Raw genomic sequence first — 12914 nt, forward strand, 5'->3', positions numbered from 1 at the left:
GGGCACACTAATTAATGAACATAATACGAGGATCATAGTATAAATATCAAGCATAAGAAAAAATCACAATGTCTTTTTGTATTTATCGGCCAGCGGATACACATGGAGCTCGATCGCACCCACAGGCCGTTTAACCATCTCAGATGTGCCCGCATCTTCGTCGATATGCTCGTCAAGAGCATGCATAGTTTTCGTGTAGACTTTGACCCGGTACCCCAAGCTTTGTAGCTCCATTGCTACTGCCAGCGCCTTTTGAATCGCCTTTCCCAGGCCAAACACTACGACGTAGCGGCCGAGCCGTTTACGCTGCATCTTGTCGAGATGGCGCTTAACCCGTTTCATCCCAGAGACAAACGGCGTGTTGCTCGACAGATATATCGTCGTTACAGACGCCGTGGCCAGTTTTGGCGGTGGGTGTTTGGCGACTTCCATCCCTTAAAAGCTCACGGCCGATTAAGTAAGAGGCCAATGGTTTCAAACACTCTGCCTCACTGGTTTTACGAGCTAACGGACCGTACACAGGCGGTTGGCGTTGCCATGTCTTCGCAGCCGCGCAAGGTTGTCAAGCCAGACATCTTTGAGGGCTCTGAGAAGCGGCAGAAGCACGGCAAAACCAACGAGGACGCCCTCAAGGTTAAACGGGCATGGGAGCTCGCTCTGGCGCCTGCGAAAAGCCTTCCGATGAATTTAATCATGTCCTGGTTCAGTGGAAATTCAATGCAAATGATTACCATGTCTATGACACTCTACATGTTCTTTTTGTCGCCTATGCGCCAGATCATGTCCATGGGCCAGACCTTCGGGCACTTGGACGGCAAAAACATTCATTCGGAAATCCTCATGACCAAAATCGTATTTATTCTCTGTGCTGTGATTACAATGGTGGCTGGCGTTTGGAAAGTGGGCCAAATGGGTCTTTTGCCCACCCACACCAGCGACTGGCTGGCTTGGCAGGAGCCCACGGTCTACTCGGCATCATTTTGAGCATCATTTTGGGCCTTTGCCGCAGCTTCATAGATTTGTGTAAGGTTGAATTTATTCAGTTCATCGAACTCGTCAACAACAGACAGCCCCATGACCGATTTAAAGCACTCGACAAGAACCAGCTTGTCGTAGCCCTTTAGGTCCACTTTGTGGCGGTGTCCAACCAGCTTGGCAGTGTTGGAGATAAGTTCGTCCCTGGGGATCTTGGTGTTGTTTCGAATCGTGGGTCTGATGGCAAACTTGAGGCCCTCGCCAGGCATTGCAGACTCGACTATAGGGGTGAACTTTTCAATATTGTCGAGATTGGCGGTCACAAGTAGCGACACGGGTGTCATGCGTTGGACATACCGCGTTTGCTTCATTCCCTTGTGTTTTGCGTCCCGGCAAATCCGCTTTACAACCTCCACTGGGTCGGCTTTCTTCAATCGGGCAAACACCACGCACTCACAGCCCACCAAGTGGCCTTCTACGTTGCTCTCTTTGCGTTTTTGTTTCAAGGATGCAACCTCTTTGGACAACACAGCCTCAATGTCGCCCGATTCCTCTTCGCCCTCGTCTTCCTCTTCGTCGTCGTTATCGACATATTCCCGTAACAAATCTAGCAGCTCAGCCCGACAGTTTGATTCCTTGCCGCGCGGGCAAGTCACAAAAATACCCTGCCACCCTGGCTCTAACACAGACCAGTTTTTATGCCGCTTTTTGCCATTGTCTCCAGACTTGGATCTCTTCATAATGACAAATCTGGAAAACTTCCGATGAATGATGGATTTAAACTTTTTTTACACAAATATATTATGAGAGGTTTATTCACGATTTTTTTAAAGCTTTCTGTTGCGTTTCTGAACAATTGACTGGCGCTCTTCAAGACGCAGTGCGATATCGCTGGGCTTGTAGTCCGAGTACAGGAACTTGAGACCGTACTCGATTGCAAAGCAGGCGATAAAGTCAAACACCATAACAACGGTAAGCATGACCTTGAATCCAGACGACATCTTGACTAGACTAAGTGCCTCATTCATCTCAGGGATAAACTCAGTTGCGCCAGCAAACGCCAAGCCCATAACACCGAGGATGCCGTAGTACATGCCCTTGTTCTCGTGGAGAGCTTCACGGAAGGGTCTTCCTTGATAATTCACAGCAAAAGTAGAGATCTGCTGAATTAGCTGCAGCAAGTAAATAGCGGTGTTCAGCAACGAAGGCTCAAACTTGCCTTTAAGGTCAATGTTGTCTTCACGGGGCTTAATCTTGTAAACCTCACCAGACACATAGATCAAAGTGACAATATGTACAGCAAACTGTCCCAGAATCGAACCCATAATGTACTTGTTGAAAATACCCGGCTGAGGACGCTCTTTGGACAGCTTGTCAACGGCCCGGGCCCGAGAAATAGACATAAAGCAGACACTCAACAACAAACCAGAAACGGTGCTCTGGCCGTCACCAAACTTGATACCGGCCAAGTACAAAACAGACAAAGAGTAAGCAGCAATCAGGCAGTTCAGGGCAAGAATCTTGTACATTTGGATCGTGGCAACCAGCGTGCAGCGGCCCTGACGAATAATGTGGGTGACGGCGGAAACGTTGGCGAGTTTGGAAGTCAAAGGTGCAGCAACGCTGGCATCACCAAGCTTCAAAGCAGGCGCTTCCATATCATTGTCATCCATCATCGAGGTCAACTTGTCTGCCAGGTCAGCCGCCTTAGTTTCACTAGGATTCGTAGTAACCTGCAAACTAGCAATCTCGGCACGAGTCTTTTCATCAATCTCACCTCCCATCTTCTCAACCGCCTTAATATAGAAAGGATTATTGGGACCCGGAGGGTACAAGTGGGCGATCTTTAAAGGAACATTTGGTGGTTTGGCGTTCCAACGACGCATCATATCCACCTGCTTCTCGTACATTTTCTTCGACATTTCAATGAGATTTTTCTCGGCCATTTTCTTCATACCTTCCTCAGAACCATTGAGCAAGGCAACACCGAGGTGAGCCTGCTTCAAAGCACCAACATCGTTGGTGCCATCACCGCACATCAGCGTCATGTAACCTTCGCGCTTGAGGGTAATCAGAATGAACTCCTTCTGAGCGGGGGAAACACGGGCGTAAACCCAGGTGTGACGGATGAGATCAGAAATGTGTTCGTTGTTTTGCAACAGATTCAACGCATAGCCAGAGACACAGAGATCATACTTTTCAAACAAGTCGTAAGCAACAGGTTCGTCAACATCGCAGGGCAGTTCAGTCTCACCATCGATCGATTGCCACGACAGCAAGGAGGTAGCCTTCTCGGGTTTATCAAGAATCAAGGTAGGACGCTCAACGATGCCAACGTCAGAAGCCACCTTGACTGCAGTCAGCGGGTTATCACCAGTGATCATCACTACACGATGAGACGATTCGTTAAGCATCTTGACAGTTTCGATAGCGTCGGGCTTGAGAGGGCAGTGGAAAATCAAGAAACCGGCAAACTCGAGCTTAGATTCAGCATCATCACGGGGATAATGATAAATCTCCTTGGCGCGGGAAAGCGGCAAATGTTTACAACCAAAAGCAAGCACTCGGGAGCCTTCACGAGTAAAGTGTTTATAAGTTTCCTCGTAGTCGGCGGGAACCTTGACCAACATCTTTTGAATGGTTTCGGGAGCACCCTTGACAGCAACCAAAAGCTTGTCATTCAACTTAGCAACTGAGGACGAACGCTTGAGAGCAGAGGAAAACTGGAAACGCTTGATGATTTGCAACTTGCAACTGGGGTTGTCAACACTACGGACGTGGTCTTTGGGCAGAACCTCCCAGTTAAGACCAGCCAAAGTACTTTTCTCCATAGGATCACCAGCGACTTCGCCATCATCCAAATGGACTAAAGCGTGGGCAGCAGCGAGAGCAAAAGCGGTACTTTCAGGAACTTGCTTGATATCCATGAGCTCATTATTGGGCTTGAGACCAGCTACACCTTCGACCAACAGATCTTCGGCGGTGAGTGTGCCGGTTTTATCGAAGCAGCAAACATCGACTCGGCCAGCGAATGGAATGCGGAAAGGCTCGGTACAGTAGATGTAGAACTTTGACAAAGCAGCCAAACTGGTGTTGACAGCAAGGGTCAGCTCCATAGGCAGCTCAGGAGGGACAACAGAGGTGATAATCAAGACAGCGTCAAGCAAGAGCTTTGAGCGTTTGCGGTCAGCCTTGACACCTTCAGTCCATACATAAGCTGAAGCAGCAATGGCAAACACAAGCAAGAAGAGAATAAAGAAGTAAGCCTCTTTGTTTCCCGCGCCCACGCGCTCAGTGGAGAAGATCATCACCCGAACAAGGGAACCTTGGGAGGTTTCGAAGCCAGTGCGAATAGCAACGGCCAAAGCACCTTGGTCAGGAGGGGCAGGGATAGAGCCGTGAGCAGCAGTGCTTACCTGCAAAACTTTGGTACCACCGAACAAAACACTGTTTTTATCAATACCCTCAAGTTCCAAAACATCGTTAGCCTCACGAGTCTCTGTGCTCTCCTTGAGCAGAGGAGTAGACTCACCACTAAGCATAGCCTCATTCACGATAGCGCTACCGTGCAAAAGCAGCAGATCGCATGGCAAACCAGACTCTTCAGGGGTTCGAGTAACCGAGACAATGTCGCCAGGCAAAAGCTCTGTGGTCTCAATCTCTTTCCATTTCTTGTCGCGGTAAACATTGATTTGATAGGGCTTGACACCCATGCCGCGGAACTCTGTCATAGTACGCTGGCGTTGCCAAACCACAGTAGACTCGAAGGTGAACAGCATGAAAAGCGAGAACAGCGAGTACTTCCACATTTCGTCCAAGAACCACAGTGCGATGCAAAAGACCTGGAACACAAAGAAAGGTGCGACGGCATGTTCTTTCCAAAGCTCGCCAAAAGTAGGGACAGGGATATCAAACTTGTTGGGTCCGTACGAGCGCTGAAGAGCCGGCAAATCCTTGGACGTCAAGCCGGGAAGTTTCTGCATCTCGCCAATGGTAACGCCGGCCTTGTCGACGGCAAACACGGGAGGACGGAACGTCTGGGTCTCACTGTCGTAAATGTAGCGACGCTTCTGGAACAAGAACGAAACGACGTTATCATCGTCGCGAACCAGATCACAGACGTCAGGAGAACCTGCGTTCGACGCAGGCACGACCTTAATCTGAGACGCCGTCTCGACACTGGAAGCCGGATCGGTCTCGAACGACTCGCGAAGACTGACGTTCCAGAACGGCATCAGCCACAACAGCGCCTGGAGTGAGATAATCGCCCCAATGAACACTGTCGTCCACTCAGACGCCCCAATGTACTCGTCGTATCTGAAAAGGTATATGTAGAAGAACGCAGGGTACAGCGCCAAAAACGGCCACCCATACGGCCGCATCAGACCCGGCTTCGGGTTGCACAGCGCCGCTTCCTCGATTCCTGGAACGGGCACCAGCATATAGTAGGAAGCTTGACAAGGTGGCCATGACAAAGCAGTGAAAAATAGGCGACGCGAGGAGAACAAAAAGGAATAATTAAACTAAATAGTGTATACTTTGTCTGCTTCTTCGTGGACAAAGACCATATTGCGGTCGTGCATGTATTTGAGGGCTGCTCTGGCCTCCTCGTCGGTGAATTGGTCCTCGGTGGGCACTTTTTCATTGATGAGCCGCACCAGTTCCGGGATAGCCACCGACGTGTCGTCAGAAACGGCAACCGACATGACCTGGCCGCAGAGTTGAGTGAACCGCTGCAGGCGCTGCGGCGTGATGCCTGTGATTTCTGGCACGGCGCTTGCCTGGCTGGCTTGTTGGAGGACGCGGGCCGATCGTCGTATTTCGCCTGCGGGCGCTTCACTGGCGGGTTCGGCTGCTGGAGGTTGCGCATTTACGTCGGCGACAGTGAACTCTTCTTCCTCGTCGGAAAGGGACATAACGCTTTCATCGTCGTCGTCGTCGTCGCTGTCCAAGATGACGGGCGATTCCTGCTCAATCCGCCGGCGCTTGTGACGACCAGGCTCAGTGACTTCACGATACAGCGCGTAGCGAAGAATCTGGTGGGCGACTTCAGCATCCGCCTCCTCGACCCGGGCTGAGAGCCGTGCCTTGGCATGTGCCGTCGACAATCGAATGAGTGTTTCGAGAGTACGGGCGGTGATAGGAGCTGTGCGGCGCTGTCCATGGGCTAGTGGATCATTTCGCAGGTCACTGTACGTCGAAGTAATATAGGCAGCTGCCTCGGGCGACAGGACGGGCTTCGCTCGTTGCTTTGCATAGTGGATGTATCTTCGCACAAACGGGATACTAAGAATTTGTTCCTGGTCTGAAGCCTCGCGAATGCCGGCGTGTAACAATGGTGAGTATTTCTCATACACTGGTGCACTTTCGGCATCTTCTTGGGATTCTGAACCAACTGCCAATCCAGACTGTCTCGGCTCCCGCTGCGGAACACCTTCAGCAAGGCCATCGGGAATATACTGATGCATTTTCAACACATGCTGCGAAATGGCCCGGTCTCGCGCCTGATCCACTTCGTCGGTAACAATAAACAAGAGATCGAAACGTGACAGAAGCGAGTCGGGCAAAGCAATGTTACGATGAGGGTCCTTGTGGGGGTCATATTGGCCAAAAATGGGATTCGCAGCAGCAATGACTGAACAGCGCGCGTTAAGGGTGGTATGAATACCGGCCTTGGCCACCGTGACAGTCTGCTGTTCCATAACTTCGTGAATGGCTACACGATCAGCTTCGGACATTTTGTCGAACTCATCAATGCATACAACACCGCGATCGGCCATAACCATTGCACCAGCCTCCAGTCGTCGCTCTCCCGTATCTTTGTCGGTTGTAACTGCTGCTGTCAAACCTACACCAGTAGAGCCTCTTCCGGTTGTAGCGACGGCCAGCGTCGCGGTATTTAGAACAAAACGAAGCATTTGAGATTTGGCGGTTGAAGGGTCGCCCACCATTAGCATATTAATATCACCACGAATATGGGTTCCGTTCGGTAAGTTCTTTTCGACACCACCCAGCAACATTAGGAGCACAGCCTTTTTGATGTAATCGAAGCCATAAATACTAGGGGCCAAAGACTTGGACAACAGCTCGAAAATATCGTCACGGCGGCCAAGTTTGTTGATGTTGCGAATATCACCGGCCGTAAGTTGAGTTGCAGCAGTAGCTTGTGCTCCCTTGTTGGAAAGCATAACCACATTGTTACCCAGAATCAGGTTCTTGAACGTGGACTTTTGCTGCGCACCGCTTCCAACCGATCGATATACGCCTACAATTTGAACACGGTCGCCAGGTTTGACCCGGTCTACGAGATCATCATCCATGATTATATCAATACCACGAGGAAGCTGGCCAGCTGGTGCCCGTTCTGGCATTTCTTGCAACGAAACTGTCTGGTGGTCACGATAAGTCGAAAACCCATACTCCATCGTCAAGGCATTACCTCTTCCATCGTCAGTAGGGTATACAGTTGACGAGGGCATGGGGTCGAAACTAGTTGTTTGGTCACGATACTCTCGAGCAAAGAATTCGCCAGTGGCCTCAGCATAATGCACGCTTCGAGCAACTTTGGGGCGAACAATGGTACAGCGGGTCACAATACCCTCAACACACACCATCCGACCCAAAAAGGCTGCATCAATGGTACGAGGGTTGACAAAGTGATCCCCAAACGTGCCACGGAAGCCTACAAAGAAAGGGTCCTCATCCTTGACCTCGTGAACTGAAAAATCTCTAATAGCCAACGCCGTTTCTTTAAGTGCTCGATTCATAGCCGGCAAAAATTCGCTTGGGGAGTCCAACACGCCCCTCCACATTTCACGGTCAAACTCTCGAAGGTCGTCCAGCGAGACGACCAAGCGCGTGCTTCCCTTATTCAACATCCTTCGAATTTCCTCCTTATAATCCGTACTATCGTCAAACATATCCAGGAACTCTGTGAACTTGCGTAAACGCTCACTGAAAAGTGCGTCAACGCCCGTGCCTGCCGTATCCATGTTGGTTGGAGATATGCGAGTTAATTAGATTCACAAGGAAAAGTGGTTTTATTTGTAACCAGAAGAGGATATTTACCCTAACCCGTGGATCAAACGCGTGGGCCCGAACGGCTATAGTTTTGGGGTTCTTTTCGTTTGCAATTCATATTTCAACCAACTAGTTTCTGGAAACTAAATCAATCTGCCCTCATTTTTTTTGTCGAAAACGTTACCCCTCAGTCTCTTGGGTGGGTTAATTACCTTTCGTTGGTGAAGCCTCAAATAACTACAGAAAATGACCTGTCACATAGCGTATATAAAAGGAAGCTGAAATCTACCGTGTCCTCAAATGTCTTTGACCTCACGCATCACTAAAGTCACTCAAAACTTTGATATTTTCTCTGACGTGCCCTGGCAGCATGGATTTCCGGAGGGGTCGAACGTCAACGCGATCGGCGAGACTGGCCTTCCTACCACGAGGCAATTCCTATCTTTTCATTTGAGACGAGCAATCCTCAGTTTTGCCCATGCACTTGTGAAACGATATGCCGACGATAACCGCATTGGACATGGTAAACTGTTTTCTCGGGTGATCAGTAGGCTCCTAGATGCCGTTGAGGCTATATCCGACGGTACCACGAAAGTAGTTTCCTTAGAGGACTTTTCTAAAATGGAGTTGTCCATGGTACCACGTCATATAGCCGTGAGCCTTCAATTGGCTTCAGATGATATCCCACCTGCAAAGGGTGAGCCAGCAGACCCTGTAGAACGCCTGCTTGAACAAGCTGCAGATTTGGTTAGTTGGGTGGCCCTCACTCCACATGTTGACCGGCTAACTATTTACGAGCAAACTGATGCGCTTCATAAAATTAATCGAGACAAGCTCGAGTCCACTATCAGAGACCGAGCTAAAGCAAGCGGCTACCCTACCAAGGAGCTTGATATTTCATTTGCTACGGAGCATCATATCGTATTTCCCAACAAGTTGGCTGTTGTGTTTGCAACAGACGTTCTCCAGGGACACTCTTGCCAGGCCAAGTTTGGGATCATCGAGCCTGAGGCAGTGGGGGAGCACCTTCTCGGGACTGAACAGCTCCCAGACTTGTTCATCTCCTTCAATAGTCAGTCCAATGGGTTCCCTTTGGCCGCCCTCAACAACGCAATGATTTATGAGTCTCAACGTAAAGGCATTTTAGGTGGAGGAAAACCCCAACTGCGGGATTACGTTCGAGCTCTGAAAAGCTTCGAGGCCGCTACCTAGTACTGACAAATACTATGCTGTGGGGGAAGAAGCCATTGGAGTTCTCGGTGGCTGAAACTAAAGCTATTGTGCAAGAAGCTCTTCCAGAACTGGAGAAAAAACTGGGCCAGCCGCTCTATTTGACATCCGCCGGTGTGGTCACTCATGATCAACTTGCTAACGACGTTAGAGATCTTCTGACCAAAGGTCGAGAAGAAACCAGTTTGGATTTGATGAGCTTTGACCTCGATGTTGCGCGCACTTCTCTTCAGTCTGTTCTAAATGAGTTGAAACTCGATAACGTTTATTTCGGTTCAGTTATTCTTCCTCAGCCGGTAGTTTTATCTAATTTGGAAAACTTAGAAAATGTCCAAGAGCCTGTTTTGGCGGTTGAATATTGCAAGACACACAATATTAGCATGAAATTGCTCGAATGGCTTGGCAAGAATTCCGATTTTGTTATTATTGAAGGTGTGCTGCTCAAAGAGTCTTTGTTTATTGCCGCCAAGAAGGAGTTTCTTCAGGATCTTTCAAAGCAAACAAGTCCAATAAGTTTGAAGGACCTGGTCCCAAACGATCTCTTGATCTCTGTTATACTCACTATCTACTCAAACTCAGCGGAAATTGCGGGCTCTATTGACAGAAATACTCTGATATATACCCCAAGGTCGTACGTTGAGTCTCAGCGTACACAAGCCCTCGACAAGCTCCGGAGCGACGGAAAAATCTCAAATGGAGAGCTGAGCAAGCTGAATATCCGAGATCCGGCAAAATTTGCTCGTAAAAATAATATAATCGATATCGAGGGTTATGTCGTTACGCCAGAGTATGTTGCATCTCAAAGGGACCATGTCAAACAGCTTCTCGACACCCAAGGCTATGTCGCTATTGACGAAGACATAGAGCTTGGGCAGAAAATTGTTGATAAAATTGGTTTACAGGCACGTTTCTCGAATGGATACAATCGCTTTTTTGTTAGCCCCACTTTTGAAACAAAACTTAAGGACGAGGTAGCCAGCGAGGCCTCTAAAAAGGCCGAGGAAGATGCGGAAAAGGTCAGTATTGCACCCGGCGAGCGAATCAAGGAGCTAGTTGCCAAAGTCAGCGGTAAGGCACTATCGATTCGTGACATTGAACAAAGACTCGATTCTCTTCCGGAAAAACTTCAAAAACAAATCGCAATGCGTATTTCACAGGCTATTCGCCAATCTTACTTGGATAAGGCAACTCAAGTTTTGCAGGCAAAGCTTGACGAGATTCAGAAGCAAGTTAATCTTAAGCTGGGGGTTTACTTAGGCGGTCTCTTGACGCTCGAGGAGCCGCTGCGGGCCGTCGCCTTCAAAGAGTGGGAGCAATATTTATCAGACTGTGATTGTCTTCCTGTATCAGGAATCGATGACGCCAAGAGCAGTTACATCGAAAGCTCGTCAGTCCAAAAATTACAAGCCACCGCTGCTCAGGTTTTGTCACACCAGGAACGTAAGCTACAGGCTGCATCGGATCCCGCGCTGGTACTTCATCTTGCTGTTGTTGTTTGGCACGCCAGAAACCATGTTGCAAACAGCACGGGAGCTCTCAGAATTCGCGGCAAACTCGTCCCCAAAGTGCTCAAGGCATTCGAGTTCCCTCCGTCGTTCAACCAGCTCAAAAAGGCAGTAGTGTCCGGAGACGGTGCCAAAGAGCTCGCAAAAGAGGTAAAAGAGCAGGTCTTGCAAAACTGATTTTATGTACAAATATTAATAACTAGCTTTCACCGTTCCAGATTTTATCCCGAGCCTGGTCCCACATTTTATATCGTTGGCCCTTTTCGTTCAATTTTCGAAGAGTTTGCTGCAACGCCGAGGGAGATGGAAGCTTGGACAAGGCAACTCGGCGAAGCTCTTCTTCGTCTTCATAACGCTCAGTCAATGGAGTGGATGTCACGATCTGGCTACAGTGTTTGCTCATGGCATCCTCGTAGGCCTTTTTTAGATCTTCCCCCTCGAGTTCGTCGATACCAACTCTGACTGTCCAAGCATCACCAGGTGAGATCTTTGGCGGTGCACTTTTGGGAACTGGTTTCCCTGAAACGTAGGAGGTGAGGCTGATTTTGTAGGCCAGTATGTCGGGGGGCACAAAGTCTCTGCCGCCAGACCAATGCTGAAGAACAGTAGCTGGATCCTGTCCCATTTTATAGTTTTCATCCTGAACCACAGTCTCGGGAGCGGCTCCAATGTCTTTAGTGAGCATGGGCTTGACAAAAACGATCAGCTCGCCATTATCTGGGCAGTGGAGAACCATATTCAGGGCCTCACGAGCTTGATCAGAGGAAACTCGCTTCAGAATGTATTTGAACAGTTTTGAGAGCAAGTCCATTGATAGCTTGAACTCATTTTCAGCAATATAAGACGCAACGTTCTGCATCTGCTCGTCGAGATCCTCACTCTTCTTTGTGTACTTGGTGACTAGATGAGAAGTGTGGAAGATCTTATCGATCTCCGAGAGCGGTAGATACTCGAACCCAAAAAGAGTGCTGATATTGTGATAAGCAATAAATATCCCGTCCATGCGTCCAATTCGAGCCTGCAAAGAGTACTTAAACATGGTGGTTCGAATGAGCTCATAAAACTCGCGTGCATAAGACTCGTAGAAGCCATCACGCTTAAGCAGCTGGTAGTGCGATCCATCATGAATTTGAGCATAATCGATATCGTATCTTACCGCACAAACCGCTCGGGTTTTTAAGTCAAACATGCCCGTACCCGGCAGTCTTGAATCGTAGCAGTCCAGCTGCGATCTCATGACAAAATTACCACACTCACTGTAATGGTAGGCATTGGTGTCCTCCTTGAGCTCGGGCGGAACCGCATGGCTTTTACGTTTGTCAAACAATGCAAAAGTGTCTGCGTCTGTGACAAGCATTTTCTCCATCGTCTGGCCCAGCAAGGTCAAAATGATATCGTCAGAATCAGAATCGTCTGCACCAACAGAATACGTTTTCGTTTCTGGATGGTATTTTAGGAAGAACGATACTGGACCGCGCTGGCTCGAGCTGAAAGTTGTCGTCTTGTTGGGGAAAAATTTGGATAAATTCATGGTTTGCGGGGGCCGATTGTTCGACAAAGCCATGTGTATTTTAACTAGTAGCGGAGTCAAACTGCTAGTTGACCCAGTGAACGTTTTGGCCCGGGTCTGTGCCAGACTCGATAGAGCATTATCGCTACCGCTTGGAACGTACTTTGGAACACAAGTGAAATCGAAATCACGGATCGACATGATTTCTTCAATCTTGGGGGTGAAGTTGTAAACATTAGTCCGAGGATCCTTGAGAAACTGTACGCCTGGATTGAAAAGAGCCCGGTCGACTCCATTAGCCAATGGAGGGACTTGGGGGGTATCTGCTTCGACAGGTGTCAGTTCCACTTTATCTGAGTCTAGAGTGAAGGCCAAATTTGTGACGGGCTCTTCTTTAGCTTCACTGGCGGCCGGTTCTTTGGCCTCTTGGGACTTTCTGCTCTCTGATTTGATCTCTTTCCATTTCAGCCATGGCGGCGACCAGGGGTTCCCATTTGGTGGTGGCGAAGAGTCTTTGGATTTGATTTTCTTTATAACCTTCGGAACATCGCCTAACTTGTTCACCGGCTTTGCCGCCTTTGATGAAAAAAACCGCTGCATGGAGGTTGGGAGGTGTGAAATTTCACAGTAATCGTCAGTTGGCGCATATGAAATAGGTTATATTTACAGAGGGC

The 12914-nt window shown here is 48.9% G+C and overlaps 8 protein-coding genes across 8 annotated transcripts; 3 read left to right on the top strand and 5 right to left on the bottom strand.

Annotated features, from left to right (window-relative positions):
• Nucleotides 1–63: 63 nt before the first annotated feature.
• B9G98_02789 (Ribonucleases P/MRP protein subunit POP7) lies at nucleotides 64–432 on the bottom strand (the record flags this gene model as incomplete). The annotated part of the gene is made up of 1 exon (XM_024809346.1): nucleotides 64–432. One exon carries the CDS (start codon nucleotides 430–432, stop codon nucleotides 64–66), a length of 369 nt encoding a protein of 122 aa, XP_024665114.1.
• Nucleotides 433–468: 36 nt separating this feature from the next.
• Nucleotides 469–984, top strand: B9G98_02790 (ER membrane protein complex subunit 4; the record flags this gene model as incomplete). Its single annotated transcript, XM_024809347.1, has 1 exon — nucleotides 469–984. The coding sequence occupies one exon, from the start codon at nucleotides 469–471 to the stop codon at nucleotides 982–984; it is 516 nt and encodes a 171-aa protein (XP_024665115.1).
• On the bottom strand, nucleotides 966–1715 carry B9G98_02791 (Uncharacterized protein C25H2.10c; the record flags this gene model as incomplete). The annotated part of the gene is made up of 1 exon (XM_024809348.1): nucleotides 966–1715. One exon carries the CDS (start codon nucleotides 1713–1715, stop codon nucleotides 966–968), a length of 750 nt encoding a protein of 249 aa, XP_024665116.1.
• Nucleotides 1716–1802: 87 nt separating this feature from the next.
• B9G98_02792 (Manganese-transporting ATPase 1) lies at nucleotides 1803–5417 on the bottom strand (the record flags this gene model as incomplete). The annotated part of the gene is made up of 1 exon (XM_024809349.1): nucleotides 1803–5417. One exon carries the CDS (start codon nucleotides 5415–5417, stop codon nucleotides 1803–1805), a length of 3615 nt encoding a protein of 1204 aa, XP_024665117.1.
• An 81-nt stretch (nucleotides 5418–5498) lies between these two features.
• On the bottom strand, nucleotides 5499–7967 carry B9G98_02793 (DNA replication licensing factor mcm3; the record flags this gene model as incomplete). The annotated part of the gene is made up of 1 exon (XM_024809350.1): nucleotides 5499–7967. One exon carries the CDS (start codon nucleotides 7965–7967, stop codon nucleotides 5499–5501), a length of 2469 nt encoding a protein of 822 aa, XP_024665118.1.
• Nucleotides 7968–8295: 328 nt separating this feature from the next.
• On the top strand, nucleotides 8296–9207 carry B9G98_02794 (hypothetical protein; the record flags this gene model as incomplete). The annotated part of the gene is made up of 1 exon (XM_024809351.1): nucleotides 8296–9207. The coding sequence occupies one exon, from the start codon at nucleotides 8296–8298 to the stop codon at nucleotides 9205–9207; it is 912 nt and encodes a 303-aa protein (XP_024665119.1).
• A 14-nt stretch (nucleotides 9208–9221) lies between these two features.
• On the top strand, nucleotides 9222–10907 carry B9G98_02795 (hypothetical protein; the record flags this gene model as incomplete). The annotated part of the gene is made up of 1 exon (XM_024809352.1): nucleotides 9222–10907. One exon carries the CDS (start codon nucleotides 9222–9224, stop codon nucleotides 10905–10907), a length of 1686 nt encoding a protein of 561 aa, XP_024665120.1.
• Nucleotides 10908–10929: 22 nt separating this feature from the next.
• Nucleotides 10930–12840, bottom strand: B9G98_02796 (hypothetical protein; the record flags this gene model as incomplete). Its single annotated transcript, XM_024809353.1, has 1 exon — nucleotides 10930–12840. One exon carries the CDS (start codon nucleotides 12838–12840, stop codon nucleotides 10930–10932), a length of 1911 nt encoding a protein of 636 aa, XP_024665121.1.
• Nucleotides 12841–12914: the final 74 nt, after the last annotated feature.

The sequence above is a fragment of the Wickerhamiella sorbophila genome (assembly GCF_002251995.1).
Source record: "Wickerhamiella sorbophila strain DS02 chromosome Unknown contig3, whole genome shotgun sequence".
In the NCBI taxonomy this organism is placed as follows: Eukaryota; Fungi; Ascomycota; class Dipodascomycetes; order Dipodascales; family Trichomonascaceae; genus Wickerhamiella; species Wickerhamiella sorbophila.